General features: G+C 31.9%; 1 protein-coding gene across 1 annotated transcript in view; it reads left to right on the plus strand.

Moving 5' to 3' along the window:
* Window positions 1-5,198: 5,198 nt before the first annotated feature.
* Window positions 5,199-12,103, plus strand: part of LOC127850127 (tumor susceptibility gene 101 protein-like) — a 31,470-nt gene continuing 24,565 nt past the window's right edge. The window contains exons 1-2 of the mRNA XM_052382917.1: window positions 5,199-5,336; window positions 6,619-6,648. Coding sequence (XP_052238877.1) covers window positions 5,277-5,336; window positions 6,619-6,648 — 90 coding nt within the window. The 5' untranslated portion in view covers window positions 5,199-5,276. The remainder of the gene's footprint in view (window positions 5,337-6,618; window positions 6,649-12,103) is intronic.

Consider the following 12,103-nt stretch of genomic DNA (forward strand, 5'->3'; position numbering starts at 1 on the left):
TATAAATAAATACAAGTGTATTCACAATATCCGTGCTATTAATATCATGTGAGTGTGTATGCCATATGAAAGACATATTGGAGAGGAAGAGTGCGAGAACCATAACTCTTCATGATTTGATAAATTAACGTTAAGTCAATTTTCTTGTACGAAGAAGAACATTCTTAGTACAAAATTAATTTAAACCTCTGATAAGTCCGAAAGTCGTAAAGGTATTCAAAGGATTCGTATGATAATGCATGGTTTTAAGAGAAAATACCGATATCAATGACCATAACTTTCTTCAGTATTTACAAAGACATTGTCTTGTGCTAACGTTCCATGTGACAAGTATAAATCCATAAGCATTGCAGCAATTAAACTGTATGTATACAATAATTTGCGAAGAAGTGCAGCGGCTTAGAATCATTACACTTGACGATTTACATATAGAGAATCCTCGGTCGGTGCCGAATAAAGCGAAGTTTATTTTGCGAGGCTTAGAAAATCGGAACCACGAGCCTTGGCGAGTCCGCCGCGCGTGACAGCTATATTTCAGCATTGCCGAAATAAAGGAAACTATATCCCTATACCCGTAGCCAGGGGTGGGGGGGCGGGTGGGGGTGCGTTGTGTACGTTCGCACCCAATCTTTTTGGACAAGTAAACAAATGTACTATAATTTGTACCCAAATTTATTGGACGCAAAAACGGTTATTTATTTTTTCCATGAACCAAGTGAGTCTTCGTATTTAAGCGTTAACATAATGTTGTATTTAATATGCAACCGGCAGGTCACCATATAATTAATTTTTTCGATTAAGTCATTCCAAGATAGCGCGTGAGTTTTATTTACAAGTTTTAACCGTTGTATTGTTGAAATCAACAGAATATGTGACAGCAAATTTGAGAAGATCTAAGAAGCTGGTACACGCAAAATGGAATTGGAATGTTTGTTACAAATATATATTTGTTTTCTGTATAATGCAAATTTGAGAAGATCTAAGAAGCTGGTACACGCAAAATGGAATTGGAATCTTTGTTACAAATATATATTTGTTTTCTGTATAATGCAAATTTATTAACCAGGCCCTCTAATCCGTATAAAATCGATATTTATTTATAGATATTTAATACTAAATGATTGTTTTGTAACTTTAGTCATCGCTATTAATGTCTATTACTGTAATAGATATCATACATAGAAGCCTACATATAGTGGGTTGAAATCCTAGTCCAATAACCTTTTTTGACAATTTTCTAAATGGTTGGAAAACAATTTGATTAATCTGAATAAATACATAATCATATGAAAAAGAAAATACATTTTAGATGATAATTAACGGAATGTTATGTCAGCTTCCAAAATCTTACGATACAGAAAGCTTTTTGGTTTCAATTGTCATACAAATTGTGTAAAACCGCATAGATTTAGCATACTTGTATGGGTGATTTCTAAATCAGCCTTGTTCAAATATCCTATTAGCCTCGTTACAACTTAATAGGTTTTCTTCAAATCAAATAAATAATTAATTCTTAGCATTCATTGGCTGCGTCTCTTTTCCAGTTAATGTTATGTGCCTTCAACTGAATCTTTACTTGACTGAAATAAAAGAACACCCTTCAACTATTGCCGAAGACTAATGAGTCACTGGTTTATAACTTTGCATTATACCACGATTTATAACACGAACACATTGTGCAAAGCATTTTCGACGGACTGAGTTGTCTTTTTGTTATATCTTCGTACAACCATTTTCGGATCCCCTAATGGGTTTTCCAGCAAAAAATATCAGCTATGCTCAAGTCATGATAACTGTTTTGTTGAATGACAAGAAAACAAATCATTGTTACAAAGCAATGAAGCTTTTTTGTAGTTTACCAACACTTAATGGCATCTGTTCTGCTCCACATACATAACTTTCCACAATGTTTTAATTATGTCAAACTTGACACTAGGAATGTCCTATTCTTAAACAGTTGTTATAATGAATTTAAAACGTTATAACAGTTGATCAGATGGACGTTAACGTTTAATTTTCATCAACTGTTACGGATCTTGAGGATATAATGGGCAAATAAGTACATCTTTTTTCTTCAACGTCCTGGTCTACATTAGTAAGGAATTTCAGACCACAGGGCCAGTAGTTTGTGGTTATAGGGTCTTAATGAAGCCTGAAGTGTTAATGTTTTTGAAATTTGTTTAGAAAAGGTTAACTAATTTGTTAATAATATTTAAAACAAAAAGTAACAAGCCATACCATTTTGATTCCTTTTTAGTATCGATGCACAATAGAGAAGACCCAGTTTTGTTAATCGGTGTATTTTGTACAATACACTATTAGCATTCTTAGAGCAATGCTATCCCTTTTTGTTTTTCTTTTGTTTTGAAAAACGTCAAATATTTCCATTTTAATTACTCGATTTATGAATGGTAGAATGTTGGAATGGTAAAACACACCAATTTTATCAAGATTCCAAGACTCCAATAAATAATGACATTTCTGTGACTGATCGAAAAAGGTGGTTATTGAAAAACGTGTTGGGGTAAACATGTATGTTATATCATATTCATATCGATCAGACACTCAGTATGGTCAATGAAAGTGAAATTTCATATAAAAATGCCCTATAACTTCGGTTTCTACATACAGTTAAAAAGTGACCAGAATGCAGGAATTTACGTCTCATTTTCAAAATTGTCTAGGGGGAGGACGTCCAAAGCCCCCGATTGCAGGAGGAGCATCCCCTCCCGCATATACCCCCTTTGCCACTTCGTCGCTCAATAACAATCGTCGATGGCAAACATTCGCACCCGTCTAATGATGGGATAAATTACTTGTTACTTAAATCCACAGTTAACGTACAAAAACATGTAAATTTCTCTTAAGTTTTTTTATAGTTATTATTGACCCTCAGGCTGATCTTTTCGTACTCTGAGATCGATTATAAGGTGTAATGTTATAGTCCAAACAATATTAAAGTCAACTCATTATTCACAAATTAATGGAATTCAAATTAAACTTTCAATACTGATAACATACGCTATGATAAAGTGCGGTACACTAGAACCATTACCACGTTTTTTAAACTAGGGCTTTATTGTCCGTTTGTTAATTGTTTTTGTTCAAAACATAATTTGTGTGTATATAATTTGGTCTCTTAATAAATCATAATATTCTGTTTTCCCCAACTTGGAATATCAAGATCACACATTAATGTCAAACTTCGGAGGCATGAAGCAATAACCGTGACATCTGTTGTTAATGTTACATCTCTAAGAATGTATGTACTTCCTGATCGCTATTGCACTATAAATATATATGTATATGTGTACGTAACATAAATTCAGATGATGCCATAAATTTATTGATCGCTAAACAAAATAGTATTCGTGATTTTTGTTTTAGCCTAAAAGACGAACATTCAGCGATAGGGCTTTCCGGACAGCTGGCCTAAGAATCTGGAACACTATTCCATTAGCGATCAGGCAGTCAGAGACATTGGATTTGTTCAAAAGAAACCTGAAGACATTTTATTTTAGGAAGTTTGACACACTGTTTTAAATTGTATAAACTTTTTAATGTGCTCATTTAATGTGTGTTTTAAACCCCACAATCAATGCACTCACTCATTAATTCATTATTTATGTATCTACTTATCTATTTTTTTACTTAATTTAAGTAGTGTTTTGTTTTATCTATTTAGTTTGGTTATTTTAAAGTGTTTATCAGATTTTAGTTATTGCCTATATTTATATGGTGTCAGCTTTTAACTTCGTAACTTTTATGAATTTTATGTTATATTTCCATGTACAACGCCATTGAATATGCACGCATAAAAATAGGCGTTTAATCAAATAAATAAGTTTCATAAGTTTCAAGTTTCAAGTTTCACTTCAAATTAGTTTACTTTTTTTTTTGGAAATATCAATTCAGATACTTGTTAAATTCAGTAATTATTTTTTTTGCAAAATCGTTTTATACCCCGACTAATTGTATGACATTTTTTAGTTTGAGTATTAATTAACCGGAATGGATTATGCAGATATATATATACATATATATACATATATAAATAAATAGATAAAAAAAAAAAAAAAAAAAAAAAAAAAAATATATATATATATATATAATATATTTATGCTTTAAAGGGACGTTTTTGCACATTGCTGCATTTATTGAATTTTGTCAATAAATGCTTCAATTTCATAAATGTAAACATTGGGAGTAAATTAAAAACAAGAATAGAATTAAAAAAAGAAAAAAAAATCCCCAACTATGATCGAACCACTATCCGTGCTCATATAGTAAGAGGTGTATTTTGTACTTTATATAAGAAATCCTTATAATGTCAAAAATTATTTCGATAACAACATAATTCTACGATTTATTAAAAGCTAATTTTCAGGTTTTCAATCGTCAAAAGATTCATATAATGAGTATTTTAGAACATTGTAAATGTCTAATATTACTGTTTTCACGCAAATATAACTACACCAACTATTTGCAAATCTATTTTCTTTAATTGCGCAATTAATGAAAACATGAAAAGGAACGTTTTATTTTATAGACGAAAATATATAAATGTAACTTCTAGACTGGTTACAAGTTTTCTTTATATTCAAGAGTTCAAAGTTCAAGAACCCATGGAAGACATTACGTTATAGACTGGACCCATGTTTTCACTAAAACAATATATCAAGTGCTGACATGCGTGATCTTCACGTTGACCTAGAAATGTAGTTTTTGATCCCACGTTACCCAGTTTCTAAACCCCGATATCATTGGGATAACTGTTTCTTCAATATAGTTTTGCATAACATCTTAACCGGAGTGTTTCATAACATTTTATTGACAAAGGACGAAAACAAGTGATCTTAAAAGCTTGCCACGAGCACAAAATAAAATTCCCGTGAAGCTATAGACCAAATTGGCTCCAATCTTTCCACTCAAGGTTCGTATTATATAAAGGCAACCCAAACTGTATCATTTAAAATCGATATACTTTAATCATGAATTCTAACAGAACGTACACATAAACACGTTTTCAGTCTAACTTAGGTATATACAGTTCATGAACATTTATGTTTGCACGCATCGAACACATTTACAGAATTTGGAAGAGATTTCCTGCCACTTAAAGCTCAGCCCGTATCGGATGTAAGCCATCCTGGCTTATACTTGTCATTTTTTCACTATCCTGACTTATCACTTACTATAAATCGAAAAATAATTTCCTCCTTTGTACTTTCGTTTTTAATACATTTATTACAATTTTATTCAAATAATAAGGTGTAATGCGTTCGTCTCAAAGTATGTCTTCGATGGAACCATTCTTGAATTCTTCACTGAGGAAGGTATATAGTTTTAAAACATTTTAACGCCAGTAAACATGCATGCCTGTATTTAGACAAGAATCTAGTTTGTCCTCATACGCTTATTGAGATGTTGTATACGCTACATGTATACAATGGTCATAATCCATTTGCTGCTTGAGAATTTGTTATAAGTAGCCTATATGTTTCTCCGGCGAGGGGCTCTATTAGCTCCCGTTGATCCGTCTGTTCGTCCGTCCGTCTCATAGTCCAAATGTGGACTAACCCATAAGCATTAACAAATCGTTATTATAGTATAAACAAGTCAATGTCGGTAATTACATTTTACTTAAAATCTAAAATGACCATTATGAGCGTGAAACATTACATCGATTTGTTGAAAAAAAGAATAACTTATTTAATTTATAATTATCAAAATCGCCATCATCATGACAGTCGATTTGTGAAGAAAATAACGGGGTTTGAGTCTATTGTAAAGAAATATAACATATAATCGTCAGATAAATAATAATACCACGACAGACAAAACTATTGCCTCTTGAAATATTATAGCGGTGTTACATTTCCACCAAATAATAATTGTTTACAGGTGCGAGTGTCATGAAACACTGGTTTCATAATTACCGGTTATTTTTGGTCTTCATTGGTCAACTTTTATCAAGTGCCAGGGTTTGACTCAAGCCATCTCTAAACCGGTTATAGTTTAGAAAATGTTACACCCTGGTAATACACGTGGTATTGTTATATATTATATCTCATCGTCATCAACCTTATTTATGCTAAAGTATTCACAATGTGGAGGACAATTCGTATCTCATCGTCATAATATTATTTATGCTGAAGGTACCAACATGAATTTGAACATTTGAATATTCATTTAATTACAAAACAAAATAAAACGATTCGTAAGTTAATTGAGGTTCTTTTGAGAAAAATGATTCGCTTAACAAATATAATGCATTACAGAGAATCACATATAATGCTCACAGAGAAACACTATAACGCCTTTAATATTTAAACAATATATATCATCGATGATGATATACTCAAAGGCAAAATACACAGAAGGAACCGTCAGGCATGTGTTGAATATAAGACATTAAAATACGTGTTACTAGAGTAGAAACAAGACACAGTGTACTGTAAAACAAATGTTTCATTTCGTATGTGCATTATGCAGTAAATAAGTGTACGATTAAACACACTGATGTTAACACATTATACAAGAGTTATACTCTTATAATCTGAATAAAAAATAGCAATATACAAGGGAAGTTGTACGTTTTTATTTCTGAAATTATAGGTAAAGACACGAAACTCATTAAACAACTTGGTGAGCGAATTTCACAATATTTTTAATACTGTTGCCATGGTTTTATTGGCTACAGCTTGGCTACTGCTACCTTTTGCATTTTAACAGGACATATCCATCTTGCTTGCCCTCAAAATGATGAATGTATTGATGCTAATTTCTGAAAGAAATTGATATTATAAACCAAATATAACTCCTTTACACACTAACAATGATTCTGCAATGTATTTAAGTGCATATTTTACTTTAAGATCAACGTTTGGAAATATATGTTAACCAATTGCTTAGCAATAACGCAACCAATTATGAAAATATTATTGAATTAAAATCATTTAAAGTTTTGTGCGTCAAATATGACATATACCCTACTATCAACACATTATTTTAAACGATGTGACAATTTAACATAACACTTAGAAAAGAAGAATGTTTATGATTAGTTAAGTTAAATATGATGCATTGCCTTATCTTGTGTGTTTACTTTAAGCAAACCTTCTTAACAAAATACACAATCGTTGTCAAATTATAATATGTTGATAAGTAGTAATTAATACATTTAAACATTATTATTTAGATTATTATTTTTTTATAATGCGAGCACGAAATAGAGATGACTTTGTCAGAGGTTTTCGATTTTAAAGAAATAATCCGATAGCATACCTTTTAATATGGCAGTGTTATAAACAATCGTCCTGAATTGTAAAATGTGATTGTTATACTTACTTTTTTTTACAGTTTCCATTTATTAAACATTATACAAATATAGATAAGCCAATATATAGACACCCCAACATTCTAAAGGAGTTGTGTCCGTTATTAAATTACGCCCATACGTACCAATTGGGTTCTGGTGTAAACATGCTTTTTAAAAGGAAAATCATTACTTAATATCGCAGGTAGAAACATTACAGTTATTTCATAAGGTATAAAAAATTCCCTAAAACATGTTTTGAACTTTTCTTTCGTCCCCCAATGATTGCCTGCTTTATGTCATATTATTTTGATAAAAAACATTCGTAAACTGTTTAAACGCATTAACAAAAACATGCATTCACTACAAACTTATTGTCTTTTTAGGTTTTACTTTTAAGACAACTAAAAAGTGCAAGTTACATATAAAAATTTTCCCCATACCTTAAAAACTACCCGTTACTCACTAAAATCCGTTCTTTACAAATCGACTGTATTATTACTTTTTCAAATTTAAGCATATTTTTCATTTCAAAAGCTGTATAGACTTCAACAGCCAAAGTCTTAATAACATGAATATATTTTTGTTGGAAATGATAAGACCCCTTTAAATATCTGATTTTCAAAGTGAAAAAACTATTATTAATAACACACGTTCTTTTTGGAATCTTAAGTTTTACACTTATATAGGGTTTGAAGGTGTTGGCAATCCTCTGTTTTAGGAAAAATAGAGATATTTAAAAGTCACCAACCTTTGTGTGTGCATATGGTTTTACTAGCATGTCAAGGGAACATGCTGTAATGTAACGGGTTATAATGGGTATATTTCCGTAAAATGTATATGCAATGTATTTTATTATTATGAGTTTATTTTATGAAAGGATAATAGATATATTTCAGTAATATGTAACGAACAGAAAAATATAAGAATCGTGACTCGCAAAATGCATATAAACAATTAAAGGTACATTAAGCGGGAAGAAGCGACATTTCGATAGGTATATTTCAGTAATATGTAACGAACAGAAAAATATAAGAATCGTGACTCGCAAAATGCATATAAACAATTAGTAGGTACATTAAGCTATACAAATTGGAGATGTCAAATTAAATGGAGACCCGCGAGTACAGAGGCGTAAAAGTCCGGTATGCACACGTTTGACGCCCATTACTTGATGACAGGCGTGGGTCACGAATTAGGCGAGTACGTAACGAAATTGGTATAAAAGCGGAGTAATTTTAACGGACCAGGAGCCATTGGGGAGCTAGTTTGACAATCGAGTAGAGTAGTCACGTTTTCTTGACGTGGCGGCCAATAGGCCGCCGCGCTGTAAAATTGTACTTCATGAACATTAGAAGCGTTGTGTTAGAAATTATTTAACAGAAATAAATCTCGATGAAAACAGAAATGAACTTTAGTTGTTACTGTGTGTTTTCCACGAACAATGTATAATTACGCTACAATGCTTTTGCTACGCTTATTTTATAGACCGCCTTACTCAAGTCCTTATTTATTAGGAGAATAAACGTTCCCATATCACTAGTCTTTGACACAAGTATTGACAACATTGTTATCACAGGTTACATTTATCTCGATAAGGTTAAATCACTGCGTAAGATCAAAACTCACTCCTTCCGTCTAAAGATTAATAATAGTTCACAGATTATTAGTGAATCTACTCATTTCAATGAAACCTCAAAACTTATACTTTTCAATTTAATGATAACATCTTTATTGACAGTGTGAGCAAGTTGCGTGTGTAAACGTTTTCATAACCAACACGTTCGTTATCATTGTTCAGGTTACATCTGTCATGAACCTCAACAGAAAAGCTGTGTTTAATGTAATTGTAAAATATGGACACACACATATGGGGATTACAATAAATAAAGGCAACTAATGCAAAAGTTTGTTTCGCCCCCTTTTTAATCTTGGTCGCATGAGTCATAGTGTATGAGATAGTAAGTGGCCATTTCGCATGTTTGAAGAAGATACTGTGCTATATATTATCGTCGATAATTGGGTGATGTGGCTTCTCATTTTAATTACGATCTTCCAAAAAATACATTTCAGGGCTGATTAGTGGCTGGTTGCCTTCAATCAATCCAAAACCCAATCCTTAGAAATTTCTAGAAAAAAACCCCACTCAATCCGCACCCTCTGATTCGCAATGAGTGCAAAATAAATGAGGTTGTCTCATAAACATACAGACTTGAACTTGTTAATTCATGTTCCTGACCCCATTCCCGGCATATTGAATCAATTAAAAATAAAGAATAAAGCATGGCAAAAATAAATCTAATACGAATTCACACTCGATAGAAAGTCACTTGAACTTGAAAAGATTAAACAGGAACAGTAAAGATAAGTAGCGTGGGAACCCTTTAAGCATCTTTTCAAAAGATATTCTATGAAACTCTCGAGCCATTAATTAAAAGACTGCACATACACTTACTTCTAACCACTTAACCACTTTTATAACAAAAATAATTCACTATATCTCTGTACACGTGCATGAATGATCGGCAAACAACTTATAGAACTATCTACTGGAATCTGTAAGAACGGCTCCTTCTCGCTCTGCTTTCTAAGCAAATCTGAAGAAATGTTCCAAAAACACTAACTCAGGATTACTATGATTGGGAACGGATGTCTGATTTTCAACATGCACCTTTACGTAAACATAGTGAGCTGCTTAAACGAACATTTGTAAGCGAAAACATTGAACAAAGTCCATATTGTTGGTGAAATTGAAGATACATATCCCTTTTCCTGCAAATGCCACGTTTAAGCAGAAACAAGATATATCCTATTTGACAATCTATCTAGTGTATAAGCCATAACTTTGCCACTACTTCTCAATGAAGTAAATTCATAGACTTTCAAGCATGTTTAATATTCCATCCCAGATATATTCTTACCTAACTCCATCTCAAGAACAAACCATATTCTGTTAACGATGACCCGTTATAACTCCATCTCAAGAACAAACCATATTCTGATAACGATGACCCGTTATAACTCCATCTCAAGAACAAACCATAATCTGATAACGATGACCCGTTCCACAACCTCTTTTTTTCTAATCACAATTTCTCTACTTATAAAGCTCTTCCACTTGTATCTTTTTCTTACTTCGTTGAGCATAATAGAAATTAATGTGACGAATGTAATATTACTATCTATCTTGCTATTGTACACTACTCTATTTTACTTTTGTATCTTAAATCATGTCATTTTTCTATAGGTAAATTATATGCTAATATTCACAAATGTTCTTTATTTCTTTGTAAATGTTCCATTTCTATAACTTGTAGAGCCATGTTTAGTTTTTAACACCACTATATAAGCATCACTTTTAACTGACAGAAAAAGATAAATTACATTAGCCTCACAGTTATGTCAAATTAAATTGAATTTCGCGGTCTTTATAGTGAGCAATACAGCAATTTCTCCCTGTATAGCATATTATTTCAACGCAAGTATGTTTGTATTTTATTGTTTTCATTTGCATACGAATAACTATTAAGAAATCTAGTTTTAATCAAATACGGTATATTCCCATGCTCATGATGACAAATGTTCAAAGCGAATACATTATAAAACATATATTCATTTTTCTAGCTTCAGCATATTATAAACGTTTTCATAATAGTAAGGTATTTCTCAATCAACAACTGAATTAGCAGATTTGAGACAAAAAATACGAGAACTTTGGTAATGAGATATTGAACACACGCGAAAACATAAAGGACCAAATAAATTGACCCCTTATATATTTGGCTGCTTAATAATGTGTTGTCCTAAGTGTATATAGAAGATTTTTTTTATAAAAATCACTTGTGTCTGTACCCATTTATTTGCTTGCTACATTTATAAGGCAAAACATTATAAATAGTCTGTATTTGCTCAACTTACTAAGAATCTTTTCAGCAAAGAGATAACCGTTTCAATTGTTTGTCAATAAGTTATGAAAAGTATGTAAATATCGCATCAAAATTTATAGATAACGCTCTTTCTACCATGCTAGTAACCATACCAATTACACTTACTTAACACAACACTAAAAATATATGTTTAGTTGAGTACTTTATGAAATCTTACCCGGTTGAATGTTGGATTTATATTAAAAAAACTTTGTATCAAATTATATTAGTATCATCCATTGTAAACACACATACATACTTAATATCATCCATCGTAAACACACTCATGCTTAGTATCATCCATCGTTAACACACTCATGCTATGTATCATCCATCGTAAACACACACATGCTTCGTATTATCCATCGTAAACACACACATGCTAATCATCCATCGTAAACACACTCACGCTAAGTATCATCCATCGTAAACACACTCATTTTAAATATCATCCATCGTAAACACACACATGCTTAGAATTATCCATCGTAAACACACTGGTGCTTAGTGTCATCCATCGTAAACACACCCATGCTTAGTATCATTTATCGTAAACACGCTCATGCTTTGTATCATCCATTGTAAACACACGCATGCTAAGTATCATCCATCGCAAACACACACATGCTTCGTATTTAAATTCGATTGCGTTTTAAACACTCACGTCATTTGACTAAACAACGCAATAAACTGGTCAATGGATTTTAAGTGATTACCGCATGTGACACGCAATATTTTTTACATAAAGTAAAATCGTAATCGGAACTCCGTCGGCTTTTTTGGTCACGATTTTGATTCTTACAATTTAATTGAGTATAATGTTTTCTTAAATGTGTATGTTCAAATAAAGCAATTAAAT

The sequence above is a fragment of the Dreissena polymorpha genome, chromosome 11, assembly GCF_020536995.1.
Source record: "Dreissena polymorpha isolate Duluth1 chromosome 11, UMN_Dpol_1.0, whole genome shotgun sequence".
NCBI classification, from domain to species: Eukaryota; Metazoa; Mollusca; class Bivalvia; order Myida; family Dreissenidae; genus Dreissena; species Dreissena polymorpha.